General features: G+C 34.6%; 1 protein-coding gene across 5 annotated transcripts in view; it reads left to right on the forward strand.

Annotated features, from left to right (window-relative positions):
- The window catches only part of Galnt13 (polypeptide N-acetylgalactosaminyltransferase 13), a 617,871-nt gene that overhangs the window by 391,358 nt on the left and 205,168 nt on the right, over positions 1 to 21,345 (forward strand). For all 5 annotated transcript variants that reach the window (XM_021153165.2, XM_029474531.1, XM_029474530.1 and 2 more), the window contains one exon: positions 7,492 to 7,609. In XM_021153165.2, coding sequence (XP_021008824.1) covers positions 7,492 to 7,609 — 118 coding nt within the window. The remainder of the gene's footprint in view (positions 1 to 7,491; positions 7,610 to 21,345) is intronic.

Consider the following 21,345-nt stretch of genomic DNA (forward strand, 5'->3'; position numbering starts at 1 on the left):
GGCCCTTTAAGTTGAAAATCTTCATTCTCATCTACTCCTATTATCTGTAGGTTTGGTCTTCTTATTGTGTCCTGGATTTCCTGGATGTTTTGTGTTAGGATCTTTTTGCATTTTGTATTTTCTTTGATTGTTGTGCAGATGTTCTCTATGGAATCTTCTGCACCTGAGATTCTCTCTTCCATCTCTTGTCTTCTGTTGCTGATGCTCATATCTATGGTTCCAGATTTCTTTCCTATGTTTTCTATCTCCAGAGTTGCCTCTCTTTGGGTTTTCTTAATAGTGTCTAATTCCCTTTTTACAACTTGGATGGTTTTATTCAATTCCATCACCTGTTTGGTCCTGTTTTCTTGCAATACTTTAAGGGATTTTTGTTCTTCCTCTTTAAGGTCTTCTACCTGTTTAGCAGTGTTGTCCTGTATTTCTTTAAGTGAGTTATTAAAGTCCTTCTTGATGTCCTCTACCATCATCATGAGATATGCTTTTAAATCCGAGTCTAGTTTTTCGGGTGTGTTGCAGTGCCCAGTACTGGGTTGGGTGGAGTGCTGAGTTCTGATGATGGTGAGTGGTCTTGGTTTCTGTTAGTAAGACTCTTACGTTTGCTGTTTGCCATCTGGTAATCTCTGGAGTTAGTTGTTGTACTTGTCTCTGGTTAGATCTTGTTCCTTAGGTGTTTATGTTAACCTCTATCAGCAGACCTGGGAGACTAGCTGTCTCCTGAGTTTCAGTATTCAGAGTACTCTCTGCAGGTAGGCTCTCCTCTTGCAGGGAAGGTGCCCAGATATCTGGTGTTAGAACCTGCCTCCTGGCAGAAGTTGAGATCCATTCACAGAGGTCTTAAGATCCAGTGGCGGGTCTTGCGGGTAGCTGGTGCATGTCAGCTGACTCTGTGCTCTAGCTACCCTGCTGCTGGTGGGACCGGAAAGGACTTGTGCCCCTGATCATGCCAGGTTTTCTGCTTCCCTAACTATTGCAGTCTCAGGTCCCGTGCGCAATTGGATTGGAGCAGAAGCTGTGTTCCACTCACCAGAAGTCTTAAGATCCTGTGGCGGGTCTTTTGGGTAGCATGTGGGTGTCAGCGGACTCTGTGCCCTAGAGACCCAGGTGCTGGCGGGACCGGAAGGGTCAAATGGCCCTTTCTTTTTTCACATATTCTACCCCTCATCCCCATGAACATTCCTTATCCCCCTGACCACTTAATTCTCCACAACTATTCTATTTCCCTTTTCCAGCCAAATCTTTCTCTCCTGGTCTCTTATTCTATTCCTAACACCTGCGTTTCTATAGATTCTAACTTCCTCTTCACTAACATAACAGCTAATATCCACATATAAGTAAATACATAACATATTTATCTTTCTGTATCTGCGTCACCTTACTCAGAATGATGTTTTTCTAGCTCCATCGAATCCATGGAAATTTTACTATTTCATTTTTTCACTTCTGAAAGATTCCTCATAGTATAACTGTGCCACAATTTATATAACCATATTTCTGCTGAGGGACTTCTAGTTAGTTTCCAATTTTTTGGCTAATATGCTTAGAGTATCAATAGGCACGCTTAGCATAGGTTTGTGTCGTATAATTAAGCTTCCTTTAGGTACCTGATTAAGAGTGTTATGCCTGGTTCTTGGGGTAGATCCATTTCCTCCTCCTGAGGAACCACCACACTAATTTTCATAGTGCTATACAAGTTTGCACTTCCATCAGCAATAGATGAGCTTTCCATTTATTTACTCCATATCCTCACCAGAATGAACTATTGCTTGCTTTATTGATGTAGGCTATTCTGAAGGTGCAAGATAATATTCTGAAATAGTTTTGATTTGTAATTCCCAATAACTAAGGATGTGGAATATTTCTTGAACTGTTTCTTGTTGGGGACTAAAAAGGGGGGTCCTGGGGAAAAAGGGAGGAGCAATCCACACCCTGCCAAAGTTCCACCTCTTTCCTGGTCAGTCAGGCATAGGAGGGCTGCTATCTACCTTCCACTCATCTTCTGGTGGGCATCTAAGCCTCTGACTCACTCTTCAGGGGGTAGCAAGGGGCAGCCCTACCTGGAAGCCTTGGGCTACTTTGCTAAAGGCACCAGGTTTTATGAGTGCAGTGGATCTTGATGAGCAGAGACATTCTATGACTTTAGAGCTTTATTATAGAAAAGCATGGAGAAAGAAAGAAGGGGGAGAGAGAAAGAAAGGGGGGAAGGCTATAGAGAAAAAAAAGCATAAGAGGGAGAGAGGAGAGGAGAGAAGAGAGGAGAAGACAAAGAGAGAGGAGAGAAAGGGTGAGGGTGAGGGGTAAGAAGTAAGAGAATGAGAAGTAAGAGAGTAAGCAGGGGCTGAACAGCCCTTTTTATGGTCTTTACTGATGCTAGGTAATTGGGGGAGGAGTTTAGCCTGAAGAACAGAAGCTTGAGACACTGTCTACGTGACTACTGACCATGCTTCTCTTGTGGGGGCTGTGGGGGTGGTAACTTAGGCAGGAGCCACAGTTCCAGGAGCATGAGGGAATGCCTATTGTTTCATGTAGGTGAATTATCATCCTTCCTGGAATTCAGACCTCAGCTCAACTGGAGAACAGCCGGTCTGTGCATAGCCCAATTCGCCACAGTTTCTCACTGTTTGTTTCTTTTTTTGAGAATTCTGTTTAGCTCTATACCCTAATTTTCAGTTGGGTTATCAATTTTCTAAATATATAGTTGCTATTGTTCTTTATATATTTTGAATATTATCACTCTATCAGACATGTAGTTGACAAAAATCATTTTCTTATTATGTACCCTTCCACTCTGTCTGAATAATGATGTGCTTTCCTGTGCAGAAACTTTTTAGTTTCATGAGGTCACATTTATCAGTTATCAAAAGTACATTTTTCATAGTGCCTTTGATAAGGGTGCTCTGTTCTGAGTCTTTTTCTGTGGCAATAAGTTCAAGGCTATTTCCCAATTTCTATTCTAACAGGTTAGGTGTAACTAGTTTAATGTTGAGGTATTTGATCCATTTGGAGTGGGGATTTGTTCAAGGTGAAAAGGGTGGATATATTTGGATACGTCTAGATGCAGACATCCAGTTTGACTAGCACTGTTGGTTGAAGATGCTATCTTTTTTGTATAGTGTGTATTTCTAGCATCCTTATCAAAAATTACATGTCCATAGGTGTTTGCATTTATCTCTGGGACTTCAATATGATGCAGTTGATTAAATTTTCAGTTTCGGGGCCATATACCATGCTGTTTTATAACTATAGATCTGCATTATTACTTCAAATTTGGGAAAGATGATAATTCAAACAGTTCTTTTATTATTCCAGATTGCTTTTTTCTGTGTGTGCTTCCATTTTATTAGAATTAATATTGACCTTTAAGGTCTGTAATAAATTGTGTTGTAATTTTGATGGAGATTTTATTTAATATATAGATTGCTTTTGGTGGGGTGGTCATTATTATTATATTAATAATACTGATCAATGACCATAAGAGATCATTTTGTCTTCTGATATATTCTTCAATTCCTTTCTTCAGTATCTTAAAGGTATATTATACTAGTCTTCCACTTGCTTGATTAAAGGTATTCCTTCATACTTTATATTATTTGTGGCATTTGTAAAAGATGTTTCCTCAATTTCTTTCTCAGTCCATTTTTCAATTCTATATGAGACTCATGAGTTTTGTGAATTGATTTCATACCCAGCTTCTTTGCTGACAGTGTTTATCAACAGTAGAAGATTCTTATTGAATGTTTAAGGTTTGTTATTGTCTTAAGGTTTCATTGTTGCAAAGAGACACCAAGGCCACGGCAACATTTAATGGGGGCTTGCTTACAGGTTCAAAGATATTAAGTCCATTATCATCAAGGCAAGAGCTTGGCAGCATCTAGGCAAGCTTGGCTCTGGAAGAGTTGATAGTTCTACACCTGAAGGCAAGCAGGAGAATACTGGCTTCCAGACAGCTAGGAGGTCTCAAAACATAATCCTACAGTAGCACACTTCCTCCAACAAGACCAGTTCTATTCTGTCAAGGCCACACCTCCTAATATTCCACTTCCTAGGGCAAGCATATTCAAACTATTGCAGTTATGTATACTATTATATCATCTGCAAATGAAGATACTTTGACTTTTTCACTTGTAATTTGTATACTCTTCCTCTCATTCAGTTGCCCTATTGCTGTAGCTACAACTTCAAGTGCTATATTAAGTAGGTATGAGAAGAGTGAGCAGTATTGTCCTTTTCCTGATTTTAATGGATTGTATTGAGTTTCTCTCCATTTAAGTTGATGATATCCTTGGACTTGCTGAAAATTATCTTTAGTATATTGAGGTACATTCATTGTATCCTTTATCTCTCCAGCACCTGTATCATGAAGAGATGTTGAGTTTGGTCAAAAACTGTTTTCTGTATCTGTGATGATCACCTGTTTTTTATCTTTCAGTTTGTTTATATCATGGATTGCATTTTTGATTCATAAATGTTGAATCATCCCTCCATCTCTGGGTTTAAGGCTCCTTGATAATGTGGTATAAACTTCTTGATATATTTTGGATTCTATTTTCTAATGTTTTGTTCTGAATTTTGCATCCATGATCATAAGAAAACATGGTCTACAATTATATCTTTTTGTACCTTAATGATACAGTTATATCATTTTTCATGTGATTTGGGGCTTGCATGTCAGGGTAACTGTGGCCTCCTGAAACAAATTGCAAAATGTTTCTTCTGTTCTGATTTCATGGAATAATTTGAGGAATATTGGTGTGTTTGTGGCTATCATTATTTTATGAAGATAAGATTTTCTGTTCTCATCTCATCTATTTTGATGTTCTGAATGCTTCTTGTACCTTGATAGGCCTCTGCATCTTTACATAGGGATTTTTTGTTGTTGCCGTTGTTGTTTTATTTACTTATTTGTTTTTTATGAAGTGTTGAAAATAATTCTGTGCCTTTGATCTGAGTTTATCTTTTTTCTTCTATTGTTATTATTCTGAGATTTGGTCTTTTCATATTCTCTCAAATTTCCTAGATTTTGTTTGTAGAATTCATTTAGAATTAGCATTTTCTTTGACCTAGGTATCTATATATTCTACTGTGTCTATACTGAGATTTTCTCTCTCATCTTTTGTGTTAGTGAGGCTTGCCTCTGAGGTTCAAGTTAAACTTTGTAAAGTTTTCATTTTCATATATCCCTCAATTTGAGTGTTATTAATTGATCATGTTTCCACTTTCAAGTCTTGAACTATTTTATTCATTTGCTCCTACTCTTTCCTTGGTATTTCATAGGTTTATTTAAGGGATTTATTTATTTTTCTTTAAGGTTAACTATCATATCCATAAAGGCTATTATAAGGACTTTGCTTTGTGCTTTAGTTATGGTGTGATTGCCTGGACCCATTGCAATAGCATTGCTGGATTCTACTGGAGTCATATTCTTATGGCTGTATTCTTTGTTTTTATTTCATGTTTTTATTATAAAACAGATGGACATAAAAAGACAACATAAACCACTGGAAGGGAATTCAGCCCCAAATCCACTGGGAATCTTTTCATCTAAGTTAATGTGAAGAGAAATAGCTCCAATTTTACTGAGGAAGGCAATTAGTCAGGTGTGTCATGCCTGTTCTAGAATAGTTGAAAATTGTATCTAAATTCTTTTCATTGTGAGAACAAACACTGTTTATCAAGGTCAGAGAAGAGAGAGTTAATTTTCTTTTTTTTTAATTTATTTTTTATTTATTTTTATTATGTATTTTCCTCAATTACATTTCCAATGCTATCCCAAAAGTCCCCCATACCCTCCACCCCCCACTTCCCTACCCACCCATTCCCATTTTTTGGCCCTGGCGTTCCCCTGTACTGGGGCATATAAAGTTTGCTTGTCCAATGGGCCTCTCTTTCCAGTGATGGCCAACTAGGCCATCTTTTGATACATATGCAGCTAGAGTCAAGAGCTCCGGGGTACTGGTTAGTTCATAATGTTGTTGCACCTACAGGGTTGCAGATCTCTTTAGCTCCTTGGATACTTTCTCTAGCTCCTCCATTGGGGGCCCTGTGATCCATCCAATAGCTGACTGTGAACATTCTTATTCTGGAGTCTAGCCATCTGGGTTTGGGAGAGCTGTAATTCTAAGTGTTGATATCTGGTTTTGTCTTTCTACATGGATATTTTGTTTCTTGGTTTTTGGTTTTTGTCTCTTTTGTTCTTTTTTTTCCTCTCTGGTCCTTAGGAGAATATGGTGTATTAAATGGAAGAAACTCCTTCTGGGATCCTGTGTTATGTGACCATTGGTTATTACTTCAAAAATGTCTATCTAAGCACTGGCAGCCTATGAGAAATGAAGATGAGCTGGGTGGTATCCACAGCAGGGTGTTTCACTGGGATCTGTTTAGTCTTCATATGATGGAAAGGGTGTAGAGAAACCAAAGCAGGTGGTCTGCCACAAAGCTCATGAAATTAGGCTCTCAGATTAGACTTGGAACAGTTGAGGGAGAAGTAAACATCTGCAGTTAGGTTGCCTGGTTCCATGGTTTCAGAGGCATTTGGTTCCCAGGGTGGGCTCGCAGGATTTGGGGATTACATAAAGTCATGAGTAGGGGATAGTAGTTATGAAGGGAAGATCTTTCTGTATAATACACTGCAGATAGGTGCAGAGCCTGAGGAAATACAATGGCAGGTGCTCTGCTGCAGAGTTTGGGATGAGCCTGGGAGATTAGATTTGTAGGAGAGTAGGAAATGGTGAAGATATGCAGATAAACTACCTGTTTCCCTGGCCACATTTTTGTAGAGAAATTTCAAGAATATAAGCCAAATACAAATTTATTTGTTGGTGGAAAATTTTAGATTCTATGTGAAAATCCTTTTAAAACCCTGAATGGTATATAAGATATGTCTGTATGTCTAGATTTAAACAAATAATTATCTTTAAAATATATGTAATGAAAATAAAAAGTGGATGTAAAACTCCTTTACTGCCTTTGTTTATAACACCTGTAATTAACATTAGATGTTTTCCACAAACATTGTCATAGCAGTCTATACTTCAGTATTGAGAAAGATCATTTTTTTTATTAGAAGAAAAAGCATATTCTCAGTTTCCTGGAATTCACATTAGGTGATTTGTAATACTGTGGCCAAGATCATAACTGGTATTTTTGAGATCAGGTAATCTCTTTAAGAACCATGTAAAAGGCAGAGCCCTCTCTTGCTTTGCCTTGGGGAAAGGAGAAGCTGCAGATTTAACTAGGCATTGTTTCTTCAATGTTTCTATTTTATCACCTTTAATAAAACAAAGTAATTTAATCTAATTTTGCAAAAAATGTGTGAAATATAAATGCAATTTGGAAATTTTAAATGCTTTCACACCTTGATATTGTGTTTCCAGCTTGATTTTTTTTGAGGAATATTCAAATATTTAAGATGTCAAAATTATTTGCTATAGTATCATTAAACTCCACACATTGTTTTCAAAACATATTCTTTTCTTTTGTTTTGTTTTCAACTAGGACCCCTACTATGGCTGGTGGCCTATTTTCTATTGACAGAAACTACTTTGAAGAGATAGGAACTTACGATGCAGGAATGGATATCTGGGGTGGAGAGAATCTTGAAATGTCTTTTAGGGTAATTGTATTTTTCTTTATTTTTAAACTCTGAACATAGTATAAGGTAGCATGCATCTATCACACCCAATAATTTACTGTCAATTTTTCTAAGTGATTCAATTTAGTGTTTACATTTGGTTTATATGTTTCTTTAAAATCTTTAATTGAGTCCTATTGCATGCAAATTTTACTCTTAAATTTGGAATTTTACATTTAAAAATCATTTTTATTTTTACTTACAATATATTAAGGTATTCACTTGTTGAATTAGAGTAGCCTTATTTGCTAATTGAAGCTTTCCCCATAAATCAATATTGTGTTTTTTATTTGGTAGTTGGAAGTGTTTATGTGACCTGAATTGCAAGTGCTGCATGAGTTTCTTTTTAAGGAACTTTAAGTTTGACTGTAGTCAAGGAATTCTGATAATCCAGCTAGAGGCATGACTGGATTGTTTGCAACCATAGACATGATTGTTTGTAAGTTTTATTTTTTGTTATTGTTTTTGAAAACTACAAATTCACCTAATACAAAACCTTGGAAATAAATGAAAATTCAGAACTAACCTTAGTGAGTATTTTATAGGCAAAATTGGAAATATAGGCTCGCAAATGTGTCTTTAATTTAGTACTAGAAAAGAGGTTTTAAGTATGTTACATTCAATCACGCATATTATTTTTAAATGAATTAGTTTAATGACTAGTTATTCTTTAATAAAATTTAATACAAAACACTTAAAACAGTATCATTTAAAATAAGACCAGTTAGTCTGGACACATTTATGTAAGTATTTGAAAACTAGTTTTGAACATCAAGTTGAAAGTTTGTTTCCAGTAACAGTAAGTATGTGTGGTTCCTTGCAAGAAATTATTAATATTTGAGGGACTCGAAAGATGACTCAGTGCTTAAAAGCACATGCTGTTCTTGTAGATTCTACAAGAGTATCCTAGTTTACTTTCCAATATGGTACTACATAGTCATCTATAATGATAATTCTAGGGATCTGTTATCCTCTTGTGACCTGTTCAGGAACGAGGCAATTGTGATGCACATATATACATGAAGACAAAATAAAATAAAAATTTAAAAAATTTCCTCCCTAAATTTGAAAAGATGGTTATTAAATTATTGAATTACGCTACTTTTTTCTAATGTAGAATTTAGTTTTCCTGATGTTGTATGATATTTTTCTAAAGCAGTAGAACAACCATTTTTTGTTACATTTGTCTCTAATTAAAATGATACTGATGACCATAAATAGATTTTTTATTATTTATGTATGTATGTGTGTATACTGTGTATAACTTGTCAACAAAAGATTAGAACTATCTTCCTGCTATCAAATCTGTGTAATGTTTTACAGAACTTTTGAAGACATTTAGAGATCTAATCCTGTTAACGTAGACCAAACAATGATGGAAATAAGAATTTTGCCCTACTGTAAATCAAATCAAGTAAAGATATAAAGAAAGAAGGAAAATATTGATAAACATAAAAGCAGTTTGCCTTTATTCTTAGAGGAAATAATCAAAATCTGTAAGGTTTTGCTCTAAGAGACTCCATATGCATATACTAGGCATGTGGGAAGAGAACATATAACAAGTACATTATATGTGTGTGTGTGTGCTTTTAAAAGTATTGTCTTGCATCTCTTTTACAAATAAGCTAGAATATCTGGCATTACTTTCCATTATTTTGATCACATCAATTACATTAGAGTGAGACTTCATCATATGGCTGTTGATAACTACATAACTAATTAAGAAGGCCCAATGAGGAAGGTTAGGAATGTGTCAAAGTTACACATGTAAGAGATGTCAGGAAAGCAAAATGAAGGTGACTGGCAAATACAAGCTGTCATTCTCCAGAGTTATGCTTATTCTCAGTGCTGCCAGTCACCTCATCATTGTTCTGTGCCCTGCCATTTCATCCTCAGCCTATTCTCATGTTCTGTAGTAGACTGAAGAATTATTAGTAGTGAAGAGATATGAAACTACCACATGCATACACTCTCCTTCCAGATTGCTGACATAGTAGCTTCATCTGTGATATTACCTTTCTTTGATTGTTCCCTTCTGTGCTAGAAAATATGTATTCCGCAGCAGCAAGAATAGCTACAAGAAAATCCTAGGGCCCCTGCAAAAAATAATTCAAATATTTTCTTCATTAAATTGTGCATGTTACTGATATACCGCAAATCCTAAGAATAATGTCTTAACATAAATGCATTAATGTAACCAGCATTTATTGAGTTCAAAAATTGTAAATACATAATACTGATAGACAAACTTGATGGGCTTGTGGTTACTTACATTTTAATAAAGGCAATTGATGATATCCAAGATCAAGAAATTGTATTAATATATTAGTCATTATTGTTTAAGAAAATAATTAGAGAAGGGATGAGGACAGTGTAGTTCTTAAGTCATGTTAAGGGGTTGGAATTTTACAGAGTTTTTGGCTTTGGAGATTTTATGGAAGAACATTTGATAGAGGAAAATGATAAAATGAAAATAAATTCAGAAGTACTCTAATAACACCATCTGTCTTTAAATGGTAATCTTATAAGCATATCGCCCAATATACATTGTTAGTAAAATTCCTTACATCAAGACATGGAGCGGTCATCACGACACAAAAAAATAATTTTAAAAGTCTATATTATTTTATTCATGTGATGAAGAACATAGGCTGCCACCAATTGAATCAGAGTCAGTTGACTTGATTTTGTTAAGGAACAAAAAGTGGAAAAGCCTTTCTCCATGTCACAATAGAATAATGCTTAGAAGTTTGTTAATCAGCCTGTGTCCAAACCCCATCTATTCTACTCTCTATGGGATTAAATTGGAATAAGTTATCAAATCTGCAAAGTTTTAGTTTGTCAATTTCTAGAATGGAAAAGACAGAGCAATAACTTTTATGCTGGAAAGAAGGATAAAATGAATTATGGATACAGTTTTTTAGTATACTGCTTCCCATATGAATTTTATCATAGAAGACATCTCTTGAAATGTGGTAATAAAGTTTGCAGATTTGAGCAAACCACATCATTCTTGAGTATCATTTAATAATAACCTCATCCTTGAAATATGGCCATGAGAGAATGCTGTAAAAAGCCCTTCAATACCTGAATATCCAACACATATATAAAGTGTCTCCCAAATTCCCCACACCAAAAGAAATAATGAGGATGAAAGTAAAGATGAATTAATTATAAAAGAAGAAAAATTTTAAAGGAACATGGTGAATGCAAAACCCTGTCCCCTTAGGAAAATCAGTAAAATATTTAAATTTCTTTCTGAACTTGTGAAAAACAGACAAATAATAAACATTACCAATACTGAGAAAAGTAAAGGAGATATGGTGATAGAATTTTTAATTATATTAAAGGTGCATAGGATTTGTATGGATAGTACAAGGTTATATAATACCATAGGAAACTTAATTAAATTGACAGTTTCCTTAAAAGGAAGTGCCAGACCACATAGTAAATCAACATATTAGTCTTGCATCTAGTAAAGAAATATGTGAACTTTGGGAAATATTTTTCAGCAGGAACTCTTTACCTAGATAACACTAATGCTGAATTCTATCAAAGGGTTTTATAGGAACACATAAATGTTAGCACATATATTTTCAGACAATTAAAGAAGGAGATAAGTCACTATTGACTTTGTAAAACTAGCATTTCTCTGATAAAATAAACCACAACAATATTTAACTACAAACCAATGTCCCCTGTGAGCATAGATTTAAAAAATGATCTAACACGATTTTAAGTTAATCTCTAATATGATAAATATTACACCTAAGTGAAATTAATCACAGAGATGCAATATTGGTTTAATGTTTAAAAATCAATATAAATATCCACATTACCAAATGAAAAAAGAAAAATGAACTGATCAAAGGAATGGATTTGAAAAGGGTTTTAACAGAAAGCAGATTGTTCTGTTTTTAAGGAAGGCAAAGGAACAAAGTCTTTGAATAATTGAGCTAGTAAAAAAATTGATAGAAGGGTCACAGTGTGTAGAAAAGTTAATGGAGATTGAATATAAAATCTATACACTTCTAGCAATAAAAAATGTAATGCACGAGTTGGGGAAATTTCTTGGTGATTGAATCTTCATTCGAACAAGTATGAGGGCAAGATCCGGATAAACTCATATAACTATGATTTGGGCATGGCAGCCTATCCATTCAAATTCTAGCAAGCAGAGATAAATGAGCAACAAAGCAAGCCAGCTACTAATACTGGTCAAGTCTTTAAACTCCACGTTTGACCAGGAAACTTAACTAACGTCAATACATAATGTGGAACAGGAATAGAGGATGATTATTAACAGCAACCTTGAGGCTATACACAAATTCAGTCTCTCCCTCTCCCTGCTCGCTCTCTCTCTCACATACAGACATACATATACACACACTCAGCTGTGCATGTGTCCTTATATACATGCACACATGTGCACGTCGTACACACAAAAACAGAAGAAAAACGAGATGGAACACTATCTCACACAGCGGGATGAAGAAAAGATGAAGTTGGCATTCTTACCAGTTCTACTTAAATATGTATTGAAACTTTTGTAATGCAATAGCGTTTAAAACAATTAAAGCAAAACACACAGGAAGGGGAAAAGATTAGAACTGTTATTGCAGATTATCTAAAAACTCCCACAGAATTTATAAAATGTTAAAATATGCAATAGTACTCTGCAATTCCACGTGGGGCCCAACTCTATCAGATTGAAAAAATATATCACTATATGAAAAACATGATGGAATGATTATCAGAGAGTAATAAGATTTCAATTTTATACTGTAAGAATTAAAAGATTTAAATAAACCAATAAATGTACCACATCTATTTTTAATAACTTTTACATCATAAAGACTGCTTCCCCATTTCATTCAGTATGACTAAGCAGGCTTCAGGGGACATTTATTTTTTTAGCATTTGGCTAGCTGATTCTACAACACACATGAAAACATATGTGTTACAGAATGTTTAAAGTCACTTCGGTAAACCAAAAACTTGAACAACAGTATGATTTCAAAATGCATTGCTAGTTCCAGTAATTAAGACTGTGGAATAGCAAGACAATGAAACAAAACTGAAAGCCTGAAAACGAACCTACATTATATCAGCATAATCATGTCAGCAAGTATTCAAAGGTTGATGACAAAAAAAAAACCAAAAAACAAAAAACAAAAAAAACCCCAGGATTTTTCAATAAATGGCTTTGGAACATTTAAAACAATGTCTTTACATATCTTGAACATAATCAAAATGATTAATGAATTCAGGTGTAAGCCTATAGTTAGAAAAAACAAAAAAATTGCATTTCAGAAAATATAGTTTGATTATACGTATGGGATTGTTTGCTTATTATTGTTGCTATCATAAAAAAATACACGTTTTTACCAGTAACTGAGCATTTACTTTAGAGAGAGGAATTTACATTCTGTTTATCTATTCTCTTTTCTAAAGAAGTCTGTTCTAAAGTGCAATATGTTTATTTGGTTTATATAACCAAGGAAAACGTTACCTCAGTGTATGAAATTGACTTCTTTCCAAACCGTATAAGCAATGGAGTGGAAAGAATTTAGTAAACACAATAAACAGCAGAAAAGCAAAAGGCAGAGTCTCCAAAAAATAGTGTGAAAGACACTGAGGAAACTGTTTTACAATATTACAAGAAACTAAAAACTTTTCCATCCAATTTAAATTTTAACAAATGAAAGTCAGCCAGAATGATGTGCTAGCTGGAAATCTCTTTCCAGAAATGTCTTCCTGACATGCTTCTACTAGAACTCTCTGCCTTTTTATGCACTTAATTCTTTTGCATAAGGAAAGTATATATCTGTCAATGTAGAAAACTTGACTCCAATTTCCTTTTTTTGAAAATTATAGGACCTAGTAAATGAAGAAGGTCTTTCCCTCAGTTGAAGTTAATCTTTGTATGCCCATATTTTGTTCATAATTTTTATTTGTATTGCTTTATGGCTCGCTTTTCCTTAAATGTGTTAAATGGAACTGTAATATATAGTTTACATTGTGACTAATTTTGCCATCTTTTAATAACTATGGGATGATAAGCTGAGATCATATGTATACATGACCCCATCATATGAAATTCACAAATAATCAGTAAAATGTTTTTTAAACATTATAAACCAGTATTAATGAACTTATCCAGCATACAACTATCTGAATACCTGTTGAGTGGATATTAAATCTGAAATGCTCATCTGCACTTTATGGTTTTTTCTTCTTGTTGTTACTGATCCATTGTTTGTTTTAGACAGAATGTCACTGGATAGCCCAATCTAGTCAAGAATTTATAACAGCCACATTCTGACTGCTGGTATTAAAACTGCCATATCTGGCCTTGTATCTAGGATTTCTGATGTCTACTCTACCCCTTTAGATTGACCCATTATTTAAACATTTCTCTATATTCAAAGGAAGAGAAATTAAATATAAATTATAGAGTAATATATCAGAGACTTTAACTTTTATAATTTTAATGACACTGAATAAGTATCATGTAAGAAATTTAGTTGTTTTAATACTCTGATGATTTGTGTTCTATGGGGTATGTGTTTGTGTTTTATTTATCTTATTTAGTTCAGATTTGTGGTTTTGGTTGGTTTTTAAAGAGAAAGTGAAATGGTATGGAGTCTGGTGAGTGTATGGACCTGGAAAGACTTCGAGAAAAGAAAGAGCATGATCTTAATATGTTGTATGAAAACATTCAATAATTTTATTTTGAGTTATGATGTTTTAATTATATGATTCTCTGTATGTCCATGGATAAAACAAAGGCAATGGCCAAATAGATTACACAATAGTAAAACTTTAGAATTCTATTAACAAGACCTCATTGCTTACATTGCTTCTAAATGTATAATAGGTTAAAGTTTCAGAACTTGGAGGACTTAATGTGTTAAATGAAACCAGAAAATGCAAAAGAATGCCTTTATTGGTGGTTTAGTCTCAGGGAGCTCTGGGCGTACTGATTAGTTCATATTATTTATTGTTGCTCCTATGGGGCTGCAAACCCCTTCAGATCCTTGGGTACTTTCTCTAGCTCCTTCATTGGGGATCCTGTGCTCTGTCCAGTGGATGGCTGTGAGCCTCCACTTCTGTATTTGTCAGGCACTGGCAGAGCCTCCCTGGAGAGAGCTCTATCAGGTTCCTGTCAGCAAACTTTTGTTGACATACACAAAAGAAAACACATGATAGGACTCATAGCTCTAGCTGTATCTGAGGCAGAAAATGGCCTAATTGGTCATCAATGGGAGGAGAGGCCCTTGGTCCTGTGAAGATTATATGCCCCATTATAGGAGAATGCCAGGGCCAAAAAGCAGGGGTGGGTGGGTTGGTGAGCATGGGGAGGCGGCGGGGACAGGTGATTTTCAGAGGGAAAATTAGGAAAGGGGATAACATTTGAAAGGTAAATAAAGAAAATATCTAATAAATAAAATTAAAAAGAATTCTTTTATATATTCCCTAATCTATTCTGTAGCTTGTATTAATATTATATAAGATTAGAACATGCAACATTTTCAAGTATAGATTCTCACAATTAGAGAATAACATATTTTTTAGTTTTGTCATGACCTCCCATTTTTACTGCTTAATAATAATTCATAGTGTACATGTATTATATTTTCATCATTCCTTCATCAATTCAAGGACATTTTATTTGTCTTTATCTCCTAGGTCTTATGAATAGATTATCAACAAATACAATAGATCTGTGAACTATAATTTTGAGTCCATTGTGCTTATGCTGAGGAAGATCATAGCTGTATCATATAGTTGATTTATTTTAATTTGTTGATGATGGTGTTATTGTTTCTCTCTCTCTCTCTCTCTCTCTCTCTCTCTCTCTGACTGATTTGTCCAGACTGATTTCCAGAGTACCTGTAGTATTTTTCTAATCTGACCAAACCATTCCTTTCATATTTGTCAGCACTGTTACTTGCTTTCATAATCTAAAATATTCTGATTAGAGTAAGACAAAATCTGAAAGTTTAACTTGCATTTTATTGAAATGCTGAAGATTTTGAAGACTAAGATATGTATTATTCATTTTCCTTTCTTATTTTGAATATGCTTTGTATTGTTGCATGGCCTATGTATTAACTGAATTGTTTTCTATACTGTGGTTTTATATTTATTTATTTATTTATTTATTTATTTATTTATTTATTTTTATTTAATTGTTTATTATTTATTTTTTTTTTGGATTTTTGTATACTGTTGACAGCAACCATCTATAACAAGTATCCTGTCAAAAATTAGGTGGTCATAACGACATACATTTGTGCTTGTGTCTTCTATCTCATTTGTTGATATCTTTGCCTGCCTCTGGGACAACACCATCCTTTTTCTCTTACTAGAGCCCCATGTAAGAGCCTGAAATCTGCTAAGGTAGACCATCCATGACTCTTCTTTTTGCTGACGATTACTTTTGGACCCCTATAGTTTTTTGTGTTTCATATTGATTTAAGGATGTGTTTTTCTCTTTCTATGGAGAATGATATGAAGGTTTTGACTTAGATTCCATTGAACCTGTCAATTGCTTTTGGTATCCTGGTTATTTTCTCAGCCACAATTCTACCAATCCTTTACACAAGATCGGGGGGGGGGCGGGGTATTGGTTAGTTCATATTGTTGTTCCACCTATAGGATTGCAGATCCCTTCAGCTCCTTGGGTACTTTCTCTAGCTCCTCCATTGGGGGCCCTGTGATCCATATAATAGCTGACTGTGAGCATCCACTTCTGTGTTTGCCAAGCCCTGGCATAGTCTCACAAGAGACAGCCATATCTGGGTCCTTTCAGCAAAATCTTGCTTGTGTATGCAATGGTGTCAGCATTTGGAAGCTGATTATGAGATGGATCCCCGGATATGGCAGTCTCTAGATGGTCCATCCTTTCGTCTCAACTCCAAACTTTGTCTCTGTAACTCCTTCCATGGGTGTTTTGTTCCCAATTCTAAGAAGGGGCTCTAATGTCTTCTTCAATCTGTTTCTCCAGAAATTTAAACCACACTCAACCTACCTAAATGAGCAATGAATAATTACCCTGCAACTGGGGCTCTAGCATTTACATCTTCAGAAAAGTTCCCAGCATTCCAAATGTCACACAGTAACAGAAATTATCTTCAGCTGGCATAGCCACCCTTCTTATAGAGTGCAAGGCATTATAGACAGGTACTACAGACAGTCTAAACTCATCCCACAACCCAACAAATGGAATTCAAACAAGGGTACCTTTCGATAGTATTTCTGAATGTTTAAAGAAACAAAAATTCCAGTCTTCTCACTAGAATGTTGAAAGGAGTTGGGAACTGGATAGTCTGGCCTTATTCTTGAGTTTAATGGGGTGGCTTCAAGTTTTTTCTGCATAGGACAGTATTGGCTGTGGGTATGTCACATATAATTTTTATTAAATTGAGGTATGAGCCTTTCAAATCTAGTTTTTCTGGATTATTATTATGAAAGTATTGTGTATTTTATTAAAGCACTTTTTTGAGTCTACTGAGGTGAACATGTGAAATCTTCACATTAAATTCATTTATATCACTGGGTTTTTGTTGTTGTTAAAATGTCACTGCATTTGTGGGATGAAGCCAACTCTATCATGGAGGATAATATTTTTCTTACATATCTGTATTGTTTGCTAGTATTAGTGCGGATTTTTGCATGTATGTTTTTCATTAAAATACAGTGGATTGAAAAGTGTTATAATAGAAATATAGAATAAAAATAAAATATTATCCTGCTGATTTATATTCAATGTACCCTGATATATTCCTTTATGAAATGAATGTTTCTTTTTATATCTAAATATGACTAATGAATTCAACACAATTTATCTTAGATTCTGAGCTTTGATTTTTCTCCTATAAAAGTGGAAAGCGTAAGAAAGCACTACATATAAAGGTTTAATATTTTTAACAACATATATATGTATGTATAATTTTGTTGTTGAGACACTTGCCATTAGATTAAAATGTTATTTAGGTATCCTAGATACCTTTAAGAGGATATTTGAGCCTAAGCCAAAATCATATGAAGAAATCAATTGTGCAAGTTTTTGTAGAGGGATTGTTAAGATAAAACATATAGAGTACATAAAAATGTTTTGGGGAGCCATGAAATTATCTGTGTCTGTCTTTGCTAAATGTATAGGATTACTGAATCTGGAAGACATGAAAGTGTTGAAAATACAACTCATTTTCTCAGAAAAAAATATGTTAGCTGACATGTGTATTTGCTATTTATGAAGTATTGTTCTAGGTATAATATATTAAAAAAAAACAGCCAAGTAGTCCATGTTCTAAGAGTTTATATTGTTTGAAGACCTTATTTTGCACAGTAAATTGTAGCATATTCTTGTACAAATTGTCATAATAGGTTTCAGCATCTATTAGTCATATGTGTTAGTGTTTCTCTCACTGGTTTGAATGTTCAAATTTCTCTGTTTCTGTTCTGTCACCTCTAATGTAGCAGACATGTGCCCAACTATTCAGACTGTATAATATAGTTAGCATCATGTGTACCTAAACCCTCTCTCGACTCAATGAATGTTTTTACAATATATGGCTTCTTGATTTCAGTTGGTGTGGGAATTTTAGGGAAAATTCCATAAAATGGTACAACTCTCAGTCCCTTGACATCATACATCATGATTACACAGGAGGGAGATGGCTGTGGTTTCATAAAGCTAGGGATGAATTTATAAATTTTAAAAATAGGTCTCACAGAGAACTCTCAGTGGGTAAATGTGCCTGTCATGCAATTCTGGTGACCTGAGTTTAATTTCCACAACATACTGTTAAAACAAAAACAATGACTCCCCAAAGTTGGTGTTGGCTCAAATAGTTCAATTGCATTGTAGATAACACAAGAAATGCAGAGCATAGGCATCAACAGTCTTTGTTTATTAAAATCATTATGTGTGGGTTCCTTCCTTGAATTTATTAATGAACTTTGTTCTACTTTCTAACTCAATATGAGGATATTTGAATTCAGGTTTGTGGATATGAAGAAGGAGTAAAAACACAGCATAACAATCTGAGTTTGAATCCCCACATACAAAGCCTTATGTGGTTGTATGGCCTGTAGCATATGCACTGGAGCTCAAAGCCAGGAAGTTCACTTGGAATATATTTAACCAAAAAGTGGTGTCTAAACTTTAGTGAAAAGCCTTGTTTCAGAAGTCAGTAGGAAATCAATAGAGGATGGTGGCAAACATCTTTTATTGGCCTTCCTTGAACACACTTGCACATGTATACACATGCATGAACACCTTTCCCCCACACACACACATGGAGACAGAGACAAAAAGACAGAGAGGCAGAGACAGTCACAGAGGCACACACAGAGACAGAGACAGAGCCAGAGATTTCATGTCTGACCTCTTGTTTCCCCTCTGAGAAATTAAATGAATGAGATACCACAGAAGAACTGCATATGTGGTTCTTGGAGTTAGAATTTCATTGATCGACATAGTAAGTAAAGTATCCCTTAAAATCTCAAAAACATTGATCTTAATAATTATAAGAATGTGGTCCCACAATGACTTCTAGGACAAAGTTCCAACACTGCTGCTTTCCCAAACAGTTGACTAGGAAACCTATTGCTAGCCAGAATTAATGCATTCAAAGTCAATCCCATGTACTTGTTATTAAAGAGCCAAATTTAAATCTCTATGGTAACTAGTGCAATAAATGTGCAACATCTTAAGCTATGATTATACTGTCACCCTTAGCAATGTCTATCTTAAGTACTTGACTACCAATCATTTCACTGTTGTTCTAGTCAACCAGAAATGTAGTTAAAAAAAGAAACTAATTATGAAATTCGTTTAAATAAGCCTCAGCAGTTTCTGCAATAACAGATCCTAGATATGAGAAATGACTCTGAGGTGTAAGATAATACTAAGAGGAGGCTTTGATCCAACTTCAAAAATGAGTTTTAAGTACTAATGAAACAGTGTTTAAGGATCACTGAAAAACTGATTGTGGAAGTTAGCAGATTTTTAGTTATCTTTGAAAATTATCAACTTTACACTATTCACCACGTATGAAAATCTTACTGGGTGGATGAAATGTACTAAGAATGGTTTCAGTAATTTTCAAACCAACCACTAATTTGCACTAAAAATATGCTAAAATGGATGGAAAATTTTCTTATGAAATTATTAACTCAGTGATAGTGCCAAGGTGATCCTTAGTATTATTTCTTTTTCTGTGATGTCTCACTCCATTATGAAAGTTTGTTTGTTTTTACATTTCCATTTATATCACCATTTTATAGCTAAACAGCATCCAATCCTTGATTTATACCTTTTCTTTATTTTAATCAAAGAATTAAATTCTGTATTTATGTTTTGGTGTTTTATATTTTAACAGGTGAAACCACTGTGTGGTCTATTTCTTAAATGGCCATCTAAAAGTCAAAAAGTTTTGAGAAATCATCCAAATGTTTGAATGTATTTAAATGAGAAACTTTCATAAAGAGTCTATTTAGAAAATGTACCTCACAAATCCTATGATGACATGTTTCAGTTTATTAATTAGCCCTGCTGAAAGTGACTACTCCTTGGTCATCTCTTTAACTCTGCAGAATGACCCCAGGAACTCAAAACACTGTCATCACCTTGGTGATAAGAATGGAAACTCTAGACTCCTTAAGGTCGCATAAAGTTAAAGATATACTTGAAGTTAGAGATTGTGTTGCAGAGTTTAGGCAAACTGTAGGCAAGATGACAGATTTGAAAGTTAGCTTTATGGATTTCTAATTAAATAAATATTTGAGCATGGATAGGTTTGCTAAGAGAGAAAATAGGAAAAGAAACAGAGCAGGGTGCGTCCTTAAGTCACACCTACACGTTGGGAGAAGGAAGGGAAAGTGAAGGCAAAGGCAAACCTGTCACAGAAGAGCTAATATAATGTCACAAAAACTTAGAAAGTTATGGCGATTGTCAACAGTGTCAGCTGCTGCAGAGAGGCAGGAAAGTAAGAATAATGAAAGCCCATAAAAGGCCTTATGAGCACTTCTGGATGATGGATTCAGTATTCTGCAAAATAAGATAAGGTAATTGGATTTTGAAGATATGTAGGAAAAGAAAAACTTTTAAAATACATTTACCAGCAAACAGGAAATAAACTGCAGAACAACTTAAGGGGTAAATGTGATCAAAGTAATTATTTTATATTTTCTATACTTTTAGCCTAAGGGGATAAAAGAAAATATAGACTGATACCAAATATTTTAATACACAGTGATATGGAAATAAAATGGATAGATGATTAGATACATGCCTACAATATTGGAGGATTATTAAGGAGGTGATAAAGTAATGCATGTTATGCATTTTGTTGTCAAGAAAGCTGCATATTCATTATTTGACTACATCCTTAGCAGAACACTATGAGTCCCTGTAATTTTATTATATAGCTGAGCATTTTGGCATCATAGAAAAAGCTGTGTGTTTAGCAATAGGTAATGCTGAATATCAAAACCTCCTCTTTTGGTTCCAAATCTAGCTCTCATGTCTAAGTTCTGTATGCACAGGGCAGCTTTTAGCTTTAGAGAACAGTATAAAATGTCTTCCTGAAGGAGGTGAGAGGAAACTAAGTCTTCTAAACGCTGACACCATTGCATACACTAGCAAGATTTTGCTGAAAGGACCCAAATATAGCTGTCTCTTGTGAGACTATGCCGGGGCCTAG

Source organism: Mus caroli, chromosome 2 (assembly GCF_900094665.2).
Source record: "Mus caroli chromosome 2, CAROLI_EIJ_v1.1, whole genome shotgun sequence".
Classification (NCBI taxonomy): domain Eukaryota; kingdom Metazoa; phylum Chordata; class Mammalia; order Rodentia; family Muridae; genus Mus; species Mus caroli.